Source organism: Ranitomeya variabilis, chromosome 3 (assembly GCF_051348905.1).
Source record: "Ranitomeya variabilis isolate aRanVar5 chromosome 3, aRanVar5.hap1, whole genome shotgun sequence".
Lineage (NCBI taxonomy): Eukaryota > Metazoa > Chordata > Amphibia > Anura > Dendrobatidae > Ranitomeya > Ranitomeya variabilis.
The window spans coordinates 677,082,732-677,097,380 of NC_135234.1; the positions used below are offsets into that span (position 1 = coordinate 677,082,732).

Genomic DNA, 14,649 nt, shown 5'->3' on the forward strand with positions numbered 1-14,649 from the left:
CCTCACCTGAAATACTGTGTCCAGTTCTGGGCACATTTTAAAAATATATGTCAAACCCTTTCTGCCTTCTCTATGTTGAGGTCAGGTAAGTTTCACAGCTGTATCCCAGCTCTAGCACCATCTTGTGCAGTGATGTTTCAGAATGTCACTGCAGACTAGAATGCAATTTCTCAAGAGTACGCAGATACACCATATGTGGGTGAAACCCACTGTTTTGGGCGCACGGCAGGGCTTGGAGGGGGAAGGAGCACCGTTTGACTTATGGAAAACAAAATTGACTGGAATCGAGAGCGGACGCCATATCGCATTTGGAAATCCCCCACAAATGACCCCATTTTGGAAACCATACCCCTCAAGGAGTTTATCCTGGGGTATAGTAAATATTTTGAACCCACAGTTAAGACAGAATTTGATAACGTTTGGTCATCATATTGAAAATGTCATCAGTGTTGAACGCAAGTGCTTGCAACTCCAGTTTGCATCAGGTGCCCGGGTATGTACCAAATATTGTCGGTGCTGGAGTGACACTCGAGCCACTTCAACACCACATTTCGTGGCTGTTACACCCCCCCCAAAAAATTTTTTTTTTAAAAAAAGAGCGGGGATCTGCACTACTCCGTGCGTACCTGAGCACCCGATGCAAACTCGAGTAGCAAGCACTTGCGCTCAAAACTAGCTGTCATAGCGCATTTAAAAAAAAACAAAAAAAACACAACAATTCTAACCCCAAAGAATGGAGAAAAAAAAAAAATGTCATATGTTTTTCTAACTGGGAGAAGAGGGGGTGACACGGGAATTTGATTTACTATTTTTTATCAATTTGATGGGACTATCAGTTATCAAAAGGAACCCCCCAAAAAAAGGGAGAAAAAAAAAAAAAAAGAAAGGTACAGGCCAGCAGATCTCAGCGAGTGCACTGCGCTCGTCATTTTTTTCCAAGGAAAATGACATGGAGACAGATCAGGAGGGGCCAGGGGACCCCATTTCTCACTTCTGAGATGCTAGATCATAGAGGGAAGAAATTCATTTTACATCTGACTTTGTGCGAGATCGCTGTTATTTGGTGAACAGCAGCGATCATGTTACAGGGGAGTGTAAAAACCAGCCCTGATCATGTTCTACAGGCTCTCAGCTATCCCCGGTAGCAGAGACCCTTTAGATTTTCCGACGGTGGGAGGGGGCTGTATCCTTATTTCTCAGCACCGTTCAAAAGTGGTGATGAGGAATAAGTACCCTTAACTGCCGATAACTCTTAACAACAGCAGTTAAGGCTACTTTCACACTAGCGTCGGGCTCGGCCCGTCGCGGTGCGTCGGGCCGAGGTTCCCGACACTAGCGTTGTCTCTGCCGCACAACGGGGGCAGCGGATGCATTTTTCCAGCGCATCTGCTGCCCCATTATGAGGTGCGGGGAAGTGCGGGGAGGTGGGGGCGGAGTTTGGAAAAAGCGGACCGTCGTGAGCAAAAAACGTTACATGTAGCGTTTTTTTGGTCCCGATGGTCCGCCACAACACGGCGCAACCGTCGCACGACGGTTGCGACGTGTGTCAATCCGTCGCTTAATGTTAGTTTATGGGGAAAAAACGCATCCTGCAAGCACTTTTGCAGGATGCGTTTTTTTGGCAAAACGACGCATTGTGGCGGATTGCAGTTAACGCTAGTGTGAAAGTAGCCTAAGGGGTTAGAGGCTTCAGCGACAACAGCTGAAGACAAGGCAGTCTAACATCCAAGGCAATTTCTGTCTGACAGCCAATACAAAAACCTGCAGTGGGCAGTAATGGCATCTGACAGGGTAACCGCTCATATGCAGGTTTATGGGAATTGAAAAAGGAAAGTTCGTAAATCCTGACAGGACTCAGACTTTCACACTTACCTCGCCCACACTGACAGGTTACCCTGTAAACACCAATATGGGCATTGCTGTCAGTCACTGAGCACAGGCAGGGATGGCAGGTGCCATCTCATGATTTTACTTGTACCCTTAAGCCTTGCACATATTATGTGTTACAGTACTGGTGAGCATTTCACTTGGCAAGTAGAAGCAATGCCATCATTGCATTATTGCCTACACAATTATTTAACTCTACATGTGCCAGATCACCGTTTTGTGCATGCATTTACATTCTCAGTATGACCATCACAAAAAGTGATTCACTCACCAGTGAACAATACACTGAGCATGTACACTTGTCAGAAAGTCAAAGATTATAACACTAAGGGTACCGTCACACATTGAAATTTCCATCGCTACGACGTTACGATTCATGACGTTCTAGCGATATCGTTACGATATCGCAGTGTCTGACACGCTACTGCGATCAGACACCCTGCTGAGAATCGTACGTCGTAGGAGATCGTTTGGAACTTTCTTTCGTCGCTTCATCACCCGCTGACATCGCTGGATCGTTGTGTGTGACAGCGATCCAGCGATGTCTTCGCTTGTAACCAGGGTAAACATCGGGTAACTAAGCGCAGGGCCGCGCTTAGTAACCCGATGTTTACCCTGGTTACCAGCGTAAACGTAAAAAAACAAACCGTACATACTCACCCGTCGGTGTCCTTCAGGTCCCTTGCCGTCTGCTTCCTGCTCTGAGTGCCGGCCGGAAAGTGAGAGCAGAGCGCAGCGGTGCTGCGCTCTGCTCTCACTGTACGGCTGCACTCAGATCAGGAAGCAGACGGCAAGGGACCTGAAGGACACCGACAGGTGAGTATGTGCTGTTGGTTTTTTTACGTTTACGCTGGTAACCAGGGTAAACATCGGGTTACTAAGCGCGGCCCTGCGCTTAGTTACCCGATGTTTACCCTGGTTACCCGGGGACTTCGGCATCGCTCCAGCGCCGTGATTGCAACGTGTGACTGCAGTCTACGACGCTGGAGCGATGATTATACGACGCTGCGACGTCACGAATCGTGCCGTCGCAGCGATGAAAATTTCAATGTGTGACGGTACCCTAAAGCTACACACAAAACTGACTGCACAATGCCTAAACTATACATTAAATCAAGAGTATTCCTTCAGGGGAAAAAAAAAAACAAAAACCAAAGTGTTTAATCAAGGAAGTAGTCGCAAACAAGGTGGACAAAAACCCTTTAAAAAAAAAAAAAAAGTGTAAACCAAGTCATAGCACATTGCTATAATATGCCATCACTTTATGATTGACGGTCCCAGAGGTCAGTTCCAGAGTGTAAAGGGGGCGCTGTGCTTGATTAGCTGTTCACAATAGTTGACCCCATTCAGGAGGACAGCCAGCTGCAGTTCCTTGCACAACCATTCCAGTGAGAGGGACACTTTCCATGATGAGAAAGGATTGTCCAGGCTTAGGAGGAAAGTTCGTAGTCACTATGATTGCTGAATCTTGATAATGTGCAATGCACACACTGTCACGATTCCAGTGTTACCAAAGTAGGTGGGCAGTCATGTGACCCCATGTATGTGACATGCATATTTCCCAAGCATGTGCCGATTTGACCTGTGCGTGTCCCTCAATTCTCTTCTACCAAGACAAGCTGAAAGACTTGTTGCTACGTGACCCCCAAATACGTAATAACATACATGCTGTCACGTGAGACTACCACACCAGGAATACAGGGAAATGAGTGCACATTGCACACGGTCGCAATTTGGTAGTCTGCAGTCACAAACAGTGACTGCAGATTCTCTTCCAAGACAAGAAAACCCTTTTAAAAATGGGTAAAGTCCATCTCCACACAGCAGATGAGAAAACTTTACACACACCATCATCTGCGAGTGCTCAGAACAGTGCTCCTGCCCTAATGTCACCTGCTCCGCTCACCTATGAAATGAGTGGAGTCAAATTCCCCCTTCAATACAGAACTCGCCAATAAATAACACTGCATCTATTTCATGGTCAACCCCCAACCACCATTAAATGGGTTTTTGGTGCTATTCAGGGCATCACACTCCTCCAGCATCAGGTATTGAGCAGGTGACCTGTTCAATAGACAGAGGGCAAAAAGCGCAATACCTCTTGATCGTGCACGCATCTCAGCAATCTTGTGGACTCATTTCTACTGTCTCCAAGAAGGCCCCACCAGTGGCACGGGGAGCTCCTCCCCTGGTGTCCCTATCCTACAACAAAGTTACTCCACCTGCAACTGAGGCGGTTATAATGGAAGCAGGAAGAACAGATAGCCAATATAAAGACAGGACGCAGCAGGGGAAAACCAATAGGGCACCAAGGCAACCACCCATGGATAGCCCCATATTGGTGCTAGGGTGGAGTGTCGCATTAAGCTAAGGCAAATTACACACTAGAGCAGTGTTCCCCAACTCCAGTCCTCAAGAGCCACCAACAGTTCATGTTTTCAGGATTTCCTTAGTATTGCACAGGTAATTGCATCACCTGGACAGGCAAGAATTCAATCTGTACAATCCAAAGGAAATCCTGAAAACATGACCTGTTGGTGGCTCTTGAGGACCGGAGTTGGGGCAACACTGCTCTAGAGATAGCCAGTACGTCTCACTTCACTAATAGGAGGAAAGAAGCGCTGCTTACATGGTGTCAACAGCCCCTTGACAGGTCTCGTGCACATGTCCAATTATAATTACTGGGGCAAAAAGCGTGCACAATATCTGCTAGATGTGTACCAGACTTACAAATAGAAAGGGTTCATCCATGTCAGTATTACCACTCATGTAAAGCAAAAGAAGAGCTAGATAACCACATATTAGAGTGTAGAGTGACAGGACGTGCTGGTACATCACATGTCTACCCCAAGGATAATGTGGACCGAGGAACAGAGCCTGCATCTTTGTGGCAGATGGCTGTATGGAGGATGCCTGCTAAACAGGCCTACTTCACAACCCTTGTATCTTCCCTATCCTACAACCCCAAACAGTTATTCCAAACCTTTACCTCCCTCATCTCTGCTGAGGACTTTGCCACACACACTTTAAAAATAAGATCGACCAAACGAGGCAAATCTTCATTGTTCAACCACTACAACCCCCCTATCCAACATCACTGAAGGGGAGCTTAGGCTACGTTCACATTTGCGGTGTGCGCCGCAGCGTCGGGCGCCGCAGCATGAGTCATGCGCCCCTATATTTAACATGGGGGCGCATGGACATGCGTCACACTTGCGTTTTGCGCCGCATGCGTCCCTGCGGCGCCCGGGCGCAGAGGACGCAGCAAGTTGCATTTTTGCTGCGTCCAAAATCAATGAAAAAAAGGACGCATGCGGCGCAAAACGCAGCGTTGGGCATGCGTTTTGCTGCGTTTGTTTGCGTTGTGCGCTGCGGCGCCGACGCTGCGGCGCACAACGCAAATGTGAACGTAGCCTTAATTGTCTCCTCTCCAAATCGCACCTCAGCTCCTGTGCGCTCGACGCATCCCTAACCCACCTCTTCAACCTATCACTAACTTCTGGCACCTTCCCTTCTGCTTTCAAACATGCCACAATCACGCCTATCCTTAAAAAGCCAACCCTAGACCCAACCACTACGATCAGCTATCGCCCAATATCGCTGCTCCCTTTCGCTTCCAAACTCCTGGAGCAGCACATCCACGCTGAACTTTCCTCCCACCTCTCATCTAACTTGCTCTTTGACAATCTACAATCTGGTTTCTGCCCCCACCACTCAACTGAGACAGCCCTGACCAAAATTACTAATGACCTACTTACAGCCAAAGCTAACGGGCAATACTCTGTACTCCTAGACCTGTCCTCTGCTTTTGACACAGTTGACCACTGCCTCCTACTACAGATCCTCTCCTCCTTTGGCATCAAAGACCTCGCCCCATCTTGGATCTCCTCATACCTTTCCAACCACACATTCAGCATCTCCCACACTACCTCCTCATCCCACCCTCTCTCTGTTGGAGTCATTCAAGGCTCTGTTCTGGGATCCTTACTCTTCTCAATCTATACACTCGGCCTGGGACAACTCAAAGTCCCATGGATTCCAGTACCACCTTTATGCTGATGACACTCAGATCTACCTCTCTGGCCCAGATGTCACCTCTCTGTTGTCCAGAATCCACAGAGTGTCTATCAGCCATATCCTCCTTCTCTCGATCCTCAAACTCAATGTGGACAAATCTTAACTCATCATCTTTCCTCCATCTCATAGATCTTCCTCACCTGACCTATATCGCAATTAACAACATCACGCTTTCCCCCATACCAGAAGTCCACTGCCTCGGGAGTAACCCTAGACTCTGCCCTGTCCTTCAAACTGCACATCCAGCTCTTTCCACCTCCTGTCGCCTCCAGCTCAAAAATATCTCCAGAATCCGTCCTTTCCTCAACCGGCAATCTACTAAAATGCTAGTACATGCCCTCATCTCCCGCCTTGACTACTGCAACATCCTTTTCTGTGGCCTCCCTGCCAACAACCTTGCACCTCTCCAGTCCATTCTTAACTATGCTGCCCAATTCATCTCTCTCCTCCACTTCCCACACTCTGCAAATTTCTTCACTGGCTCCCATTCCCTCAGTGTATCCAGTTCAAATTACTAATACTAACTTCAAAAAACTGAACATCACATCCAAACAGACTAAGTGTGAACAGGTGCTGAACCTAGAGTCACCAACTCGTATACAGTCAAATAAATAAGGCAGCACACTGGCGCCAAAACCTGCAAACATGAAAATTGAATTACATTACTGCACTAGAAATATGAAAAATTGAGAAAGTTTAGCGCATAAATTGGCCAATTTATGTGTACCTTGTAGCCACGTTAAGGCATTTCTTGTATACAAGGTCCTAGAAATGCCTTTCCTCTGAGAATAAAGTCTTCACCTGACTGGGAAACTAAAAGTTGGTGACTAGGTTCAGCCCCTGTTCACCCTTAGTCTATGTTTGGATGTGACGGTCAGTTTTTTGAAGTTTGTATTCATTAGCCTTCTGACTGAGCACTCCTTTTAGCCACAGGTGTTTTTATCACAGTAGGTCCACTACCCCTCCACAGAGATTTTTAGTCAAAGAGGACTCCCTTTTAGGTTCCTATTCAGATGAAGACTTTATTCTCAGAGGAAAGGCATTGCTAGGACCTTGCATACGAGAAATGCCTTAACGTGGCTACAAGGTACACATAAATTGGCCAATTTGTGTGCTAAACTCTCAATTTTTCATATGTCTAGTGCAGTAAAGCACTTCAATTTTCATGTTTGCAGGTTTTGGCGCCACAGTGTGCAAAATAGTCCAGCAAAAAAAAAACAAAAAAAAAACCTTTCAAACTTTCCTAGCTGAATTCCTGTTTTTTGCCTCCAGTACCATTTCCATAGTAATATGAACAAAACAGACACTAAATGTGACACTTGAGCCTGACTGCAGTGTTTATCACAAGGAGTCTTCACACACGAGAATGTAAAGTCTGAAATCAGTAATTAACATTTCACTATTTGTCACTCTTATAACATAGCTACCGTAATCGGAAGAAAAAGAACCTAAACAAAAACCACTGGAAAAAGAAAGTCCCATTAGGTGGACAACTGCTTAAAACTAATGACATAGGCAGATCATGAGGCACTGCAGGGGCTAAGAGCACATCATCCGGACGTTCCATATAGAACATACATGTCAAAAACTGTCCCCAACGATTTTCCCCACGATGCCGGACTGGTCTTCCAAGTAAATTCGGATCCCTTCCTCATAATTGTACTTTCATAACAGAAAAAAAGAAAAAACGGCTAAAAAAGCCGTAGCCAGCTCACCAACCAGACCGTCAAGGAAAGAGCACGGAAATTCGTCCTGACCGGGACGCTGAGCAGCAGCAAATGTGAAAGACGTAGATATTCCAGCTCCAATAAAACGGCATAAATCTTTATTCATCTAAGAATTCTTAAAAAAGGGACAATCCTTACAAATAGTGGACAGTACATGTGATTGCAGATGGAATAACGGCAACGCGTTTCGATCACTAGATCTTACTCATGCCAGACATGAGTAAGATCTAGTGATCGAAACGCGTTGCCGTTATTCCTTCTGCAATCACATGTACCGTCCACTATTTGTAAGGATTGTCCCTTTTTTAAGAATTCTTAGATGAATAAAGATTTATGCCGTTTTATTGGAGCTGGAATATCTACGTCTTTCACATTTGCAATTGTACTTTCACCCACCGTTGTACTTTCAAATATAACAGCATCCTAGGTGTCGATACAGTTAAATGCAATGATTGAGGGAGAGTCAGCAGTCGCTCCTTCTCCCATTACTCCCCCTCTGCGCCTGAAGTCATTACAACGCACCCCCTGTACTGAAATGTGCAAAAGATCTGAACACACCATGAAGAGCAGCAGAGAAATGGGCAGAGGCAAGTATATTTTTTTAATGTGGGGACTATTATACTGTGTGGAAGGCAAAGCAGGGCCCCGTTATACTGTATGAAAGACTGTGGGGATTACAGTTTGCGAATCATGCTGTGATTGGGTCACCATGCTCTGTGGGGGGGGTACAGTAGGGGCGTCATATCATGCGTGGAGGAATTCACTGTGGTGACACTTTTTTGCATCATACTTTCTGTATGCAAGGGTTTTTATCCTTTAGAACATACCATATTTATAGTTAGGCCATATGCTTTTTAGAGCTCTGGCATAACATTACATTTATTCCAGCATTTTATTCTTAGATTTCTTAATGAGAATGTACTTTGTTCGTGAGACAACCCCTTTAAGTTGGTTTCCATCTGAAACAGTTCAGCGTTATATTTGATAAGGAAGAACTTCCTCAGTTGCAGACTTTTTATTAACACATTAAGGTTTGCACGTGACTGTCCAAGCTTTTAATTTTGTCCCATGGTATTTGTGTTTAACATCCCTGATCTAGAATGTTAGGACAGAACAGACTGCACAGCAAGGAGAGAAAGTGGGCACAGCATAGTACACTTAGGGGGTGCTACATCAACCCTGCAAAAACTGATCAAATTGGTATAAGAAAGGTAGGAAGGAAAAAAAATATATATGTGCAAACCCAATATCAAGGCTGATAAATGTTATTGAATACATTAAAGGCAACACAAACGGTTTGAAAACATGTTAAAGATTGTGCGATGGGTGTTGGGACTTGTAAGTACAGATACCTCTAACCGCTCAATATTCTTACCTGTATGCTTTATGGGTGTACTTTCATCTTATGGTCACCATATCCTGTGTGCACTCCGACATCCCTCTCCTATATACAATTTTAAGTGTTTTTTACACCGTTTGTTGTCTGCTTTGCTGTTAATATGTTCAATAAGATGCATTGTCGCCCTTTATATTTGCGGCGCACACCTCTTCGGCTTTGCTACCGTTCTTATAGTACTGTGGACAGAACTGACCGGTCCCGTGACCCCGCAGGGCCATAGATCAGCAGCCGGTAGCTGCACAGGACAACGTCTGCCACCACATCACTATAGGAAGGGATCACCCCACACTGATCCATCAGCTGCCAGTGCTGTTAACCCTCTCTGGGACAGCCCTCCCATCCAATTGTGCCCGCATGTAAACAAACCAGCGTGTGAAGAGCATCCCAGAGCAGGAGGGCCTGGGCTGGAGGACGGGTCTCCGGAGCCAGCCCCCTGTGGGCAGTCAGACGTGGTGTGGGTGGGCAGTCAGACGTGGGGTGGGTGGGCTGGCAGCCGGGCTACAGAGCAGAGGCTGACAACTCCTCGCCGTGTGAGGCGGAGGGGGGGTGGGCTGCCGTGTGGGTGGGCGCACATACCTGCCCCTTCTGGCCGTAGCCTCCTCCTCCCGCCCGGCTCTCCGACTTTCCGGCGGCGATGTCCTCGGTGCTGGGCTCCTGATCTGCGGGTCAGAGAAGCGGCCGCGTTATCACAGTGCACGCGATCACACAACATGGCGGCAGGACGGGCAGGCCGCCACTTCCGGGACACGGGCCCAGAGGGAGAGGCCGGCACCCGGGGGACGCGTGGGGACATACCCGCAGCCCACACAGCCGGAGCGCGGGGTCGTCAAGGAAGAGGGGGCAATTGTACAGTTCTACCCCACCCACCCAGGGGGCAGCGAAAAGGGCGGGAGAGGTGGAGAGACGGGCGGGAGGGAACCTCGCCACCACCTCCGAGTGTGGGGCAGGAAAAAGGGGCGAGGTAGTGCGGGGACGGCGGGGTGAGGGCGGATATCACAGGCCGCACAGCCCCCTCCGGTAACACCGACCTCCGCTGCACGACACTGCACTCCCCGGCGCTGACCCCGCCAGTCCTCACCCCGCCCCTCCCTCTGCTCAGTCGGGGAGGTCCCCAGCACGGGCCGCCATTGCTTACCACTCATGTCGTCTCGGGGCGCAGGCACTTCACACTAATCTCGGCGGACGATAGCAACGTAACCTGCCTGCCGCGCGGCGGAGACGGGGAGCGGGCGTGGCCACGGGCGGAGATCGACAGCCTGCCTAACCACTCCCGCTGAGGGGCGGCTCCACCCGCCCAATGGGGTGTCATGGTGGGCGGGAAGAGGCGTGTAGCTGACAGGAGGAATCACCCAATCACAGATCTTGGCGCTCCGCCCCCCGCCACGGAGTGACGAACTTGGACGACTGGGGGAGGGGGGAAAAGGAATGCGACATGGGCGGGAACAAGGGCGTCGCTCTCTTCCTCTTCTCCTGCAGAGGCCAAACATATGACTGACGTGCCGTGTGACCAATCACAGCGCGAGTTAGGAGAGCGACCCCGCTGGAGGGAGCCAATGAGCTCAGAGGCACAAAGTGGCAGCAGTGAGCAGTAGCAGTTACCGTGATCCTTGTCTTGGTGGGTGGTTGATATTGCACAAGATTAGGCGCCATTTTGTTAATTTCAAAGTTGTTTTTTTTAAGGTAATAGATACAAGTGACCTTACTAAAAGGCGAAGGCAGGGCCTGACCTCTGGTGGTGGAAGACCATGGAGGAGATCTGCTTCACTTAAAGGGGATGTCTGGCCACACAAATGTGGGCATTAAACCTCTCAGGCTATGTGCACACGTTGTGGATTCGTGGGCTGATTTTTCCACACTGTTTTTGCAAAATCTGCAGGTAAAATGCACTGTTTTGCAAGCAGATTTCCTGCTGTTTTTTTGCGGATTCCACCTGCAGTTTTACACCTGCGGATTCCTATTGAGGAGTAGATGTAAACCGCTGCGGAATCTGCACGGAGAACTGACATGCTGCGGAAAATACAACACTACATTTCCGCGCGGTATTTTCCGCACCATGTGCACTGCGGATTTCAGTTTCCATACGTTTACATGGTACTGTACACTGCATGGAAAACTGCTGCAGATCCACAACGTGTGCACACAGCCTCAGAGTTCAGTGACCTAATCCAAGCCTGACCCCTTACCAGCTCTCCTGTCCCAGCACTGCTGCTTCCTCCACTGCTCCCCAAGCTTGCTGTTTGGGCCCAAAAACCATGCTGCTTTTATCACCGCTGTGGCCTGTGATTGGCTGCAGAAGTCACATGTCCGTTCGGTATGGTGACTAGTGGGGTGGGATCCTGGGCCGGGCAGCAGGGGGTGGGCACGGAGCGGATCACCGCAGTCGTCGGTCCGTTTTGCTATTTCATTATTTTACAGTAATTTGTGGGGGTTTTAAAACCTTGAGCAAGTAGCCCACCCTTTATCGAAGGAATATTCACTTCTGCATGGAAAGGTGAGGAGGGACGTCACAGATACCTGCCGAGGAGGCGGTAGAGATTGGCAGATACCAGCATATGTCCTATCCAGGTATCATACACGTGACATCACCAGCCCCGCTCCCCTGCCGTCAAATTACCTGTTATTATTATAGGTTATCAGTATCAAATTGATGGGGGTCCGATACCTGGCACCTTCACCTCATTAAGGCCGGGGTCACACTTGAGAGTGCAATGGCACTCTGGACCGGAGTATGCAGCCACACACTCCGGTCCCGACTGCCGGCGACAGTGCCCGGTATTGAGGCGAGAGACTTGCGCAAGTTTCTCGCATTGCACTTGCAAGTGTTGACCCCAGCCTAACTGTGAAGCTGATCTTCAGCACTCGGCAGCGGCTGCTACACACAAAGCGGCTGTACGCTACAGCTCCTTTTAGTGTTTACACACGGCCGCTGCCAGAGCTGCTACCATCTGAGTGGGTGACAGGTATTGGACATGTCCTCGCTTAATTGTAAAGTGCTGCAGAATATGTTGGCGCTATATAAATAAAAATTATTATTATTATTATTGGACCCCCACCAATCAGATATTGATGACCTATGCTAGGGATCAGTCATCAATAGTAGCTGTCCAGACCATCCCTTTAAGCCTGCATGTGAGTGCATTACCTGATAAAACCTATATTCCCACGATGAGTTTTTGGTGAGTTTTTTTATGCTGTGTATTTTCTAAAAACGGCAAGTAACTTTTTTTTACTTAATGGATGCACAAAATCTGCAACATCAAATACTCATGGTGGGAACGTAGCCTTATTACTGTGTACGCTGCAGAAATTATGGTTCTTTTGAAGTTACAAAAGACGGAACTTGTGCACAGCAAGTCGTTTTTCAGACCGTTTCCAGGCAGAATGCACCTGAAAAAGACGTCATGTGAACATACACTTATAGGGCTGTGTCCTTCCCCCGGATAGCACTGAGGTGAAGTAACCTTGGTAGCCATGTTGACACGACAAAAGGGTTCTAGCTCTTGGTCACGCTGTGTTGGAGATGTCTTGAACCTTGCTGCATTGCGTTTCTTGCGTGGAGGATGAGGGTGGACTATGCCTAGCGGTGGGGTCTGATTTGGTGGATTCACACAATCCATGTGTGGACTGCAATGTCTGGACTGTCCGCGGGTCTCCAGACCTGAGCCTAAAAGCCTGATACATGACTTTGAGTTGGAGCTTTCGTTATGTCCCGTTGTGGCCCCCAGGCCATTATTTTATATAAATGGTCAGGCTGAAGGGCCCTCCTATGCCCTGATGGAAACAAAGCAAACTTTAGTTTTTTTTTAAACTAAGCTTTGTGTCGGTGATCGTCTAGTTCCCTGCCCTAACTTCTATATTACCGACCCTCCACCATAGGGCTCCTTCTCACTTGCGAGAAATACGACCGAGTCTCGCAGGTTAAAACCCTCCTCTGGCGCCGGCACTCCAGAGCGGAGCATGCGGCTGCATAGCAATACATGGAGCCGCATGCTCCGCTCTGGAGTGTTGGCACCAAAGCTTGGTTTTAACCTGCGAGACTCGCACATATTTCTCGCAAGTGAGAAGGAGCCCATATAGTAAGTTTTGCATTCCCTCAAATATGCTCCTGTAAAAATATAACTGCACACTGGCAACTCATCTACATGTGTTAAGTTAAGCCTATGTTCACATACAGCTTTTTTTGGAGCTTTTTTTTTTTTACACACATTAAGGGTATGTGTCCACGTTCAGGAAACGCTGTGTTTTTGACGCACCCACATAGACCCTCGTGTCTCCACATTGGCTTTATTCACACATCAGTAATTTCATCAGTATTTGTGTGCCAAAGCCAGAAGTGTCTCAAAAACACAGAACAGATATCAGTCATTCAACCATAGTTATTCTTTGTAAATTCCACTCCTGGTTTTGGTTTACAAACAGTGATGCAAAATACTGACAAAATACTGATGTGTGAATAAGGCCATATTCAAATACTGCTTGATAGGGCCATGTACTTATCAGATATGTGGGGTGTGAATAAAACATTGGGCGTGGCCTGCTACACACTTCACTTTTTGCTCTTCATGTTTTTGTGATTCTTTGTTATGTAGTGTTTTTCTTGGGATTTCTCATAAGCTTCTCTGTATAATAATGTAAACACATAAGAAAAACAATACCTGACTTAAAGGACTCCTTTCATTAAAGCTTCTATCTAAATATATTGCAGTTTCGTTTTACTGTATACAGCACTGTGTACTTACAATTGCTCATTTTGTCTTTCTACCCAGTAAATTCTTAGCTTTTCTCTGTTCTTTGTAGAAACAGGAAGTCTCTTTCCTGCATAAATCATCCTCCTATTCAACTCCTGACCCACTGCTCCCTCTCCCCCTGCCAGATACTTTTGCAGTGATGACTCATGCAGGGAAAATTGACTTCCTATTTCTACATAGAGCTTAAAAGGATTCAGCTAGTCTGTTTTTAATCACATGATTTCACAGACCTAATGAAAAAGAGAAGAATTAGCTGGTTAGAAAGCCAAAATGAGCAATTGTAAGTACACAGTGCTATGTGATAAGATTGCAATATATTAAGAGGACAAAGAAGCACTCCCATCTAAATTTTATCCCCTTTACAACCAATCACGGACATAGCATATCATAAGCTAGTGTCAGTTCCCACACCATGACAAGCTATGCCCGTCATGACATTGAACTGTCACTGCGTGTGAACACGCAGTGACTGTTTAGTGCCGACAGCTGTCACAGACAGCGGAGCGCACGGAAGAGGTGCGGGGACCCATGCCGTCAGTCCCCATACTCAGATCACAGTGATCTTGACCGATCTCAGCATGATAGCACAGGAGGTGCCGAAATATCAGCACCTCCCGCCCGATCACAGCAGGAGCTCAATGCTGCTAGTGGCAAAGCTCCTGCACTAAGCCTGGTTTCAGACTTGTGGATGGCAGCGTACTTCCTCCTTGCTTCCTCGTGAAGCTCCACCTACTGCTGGTTGTGTCCAGCGTTTCTGTGCGTACCTATCTTTAACATTGGGTACGCAGGGACATGCGTTGTATGTGGGTGT

General features: G+C 47.6%; 1 protein-coding gene across 1 annotated transcript in view; it reads right to left on the minus strand.

The window, feature by feature from the left end:
- SP1 (Sp1 transcription factor) overlaps positions 1-10,368 on the minus strand; it is a 49,475-nt gene extending 39,107 nt beyond the window's left edge. The window contains exons 1-2 of the mRNA XM_077297992.1: positions 10,226-10,368; positions 9,667-9,749 (exon numbers count right to left, since the gene is read on the minus strand). Coding sequence (XP_077154107.1) covers positions 9,667-9,749; positions 10,226-10,232 — 90 coding nt within the window. The 5' untranslated portion in view covers positions 10,233-10,368. The remainder of the gene's footprint in view (positions 1-9,666; positions 9,750-10,225) is intronic.
- Positions 10,369-14,649: the final 4,281 nt, after the last annotated feature.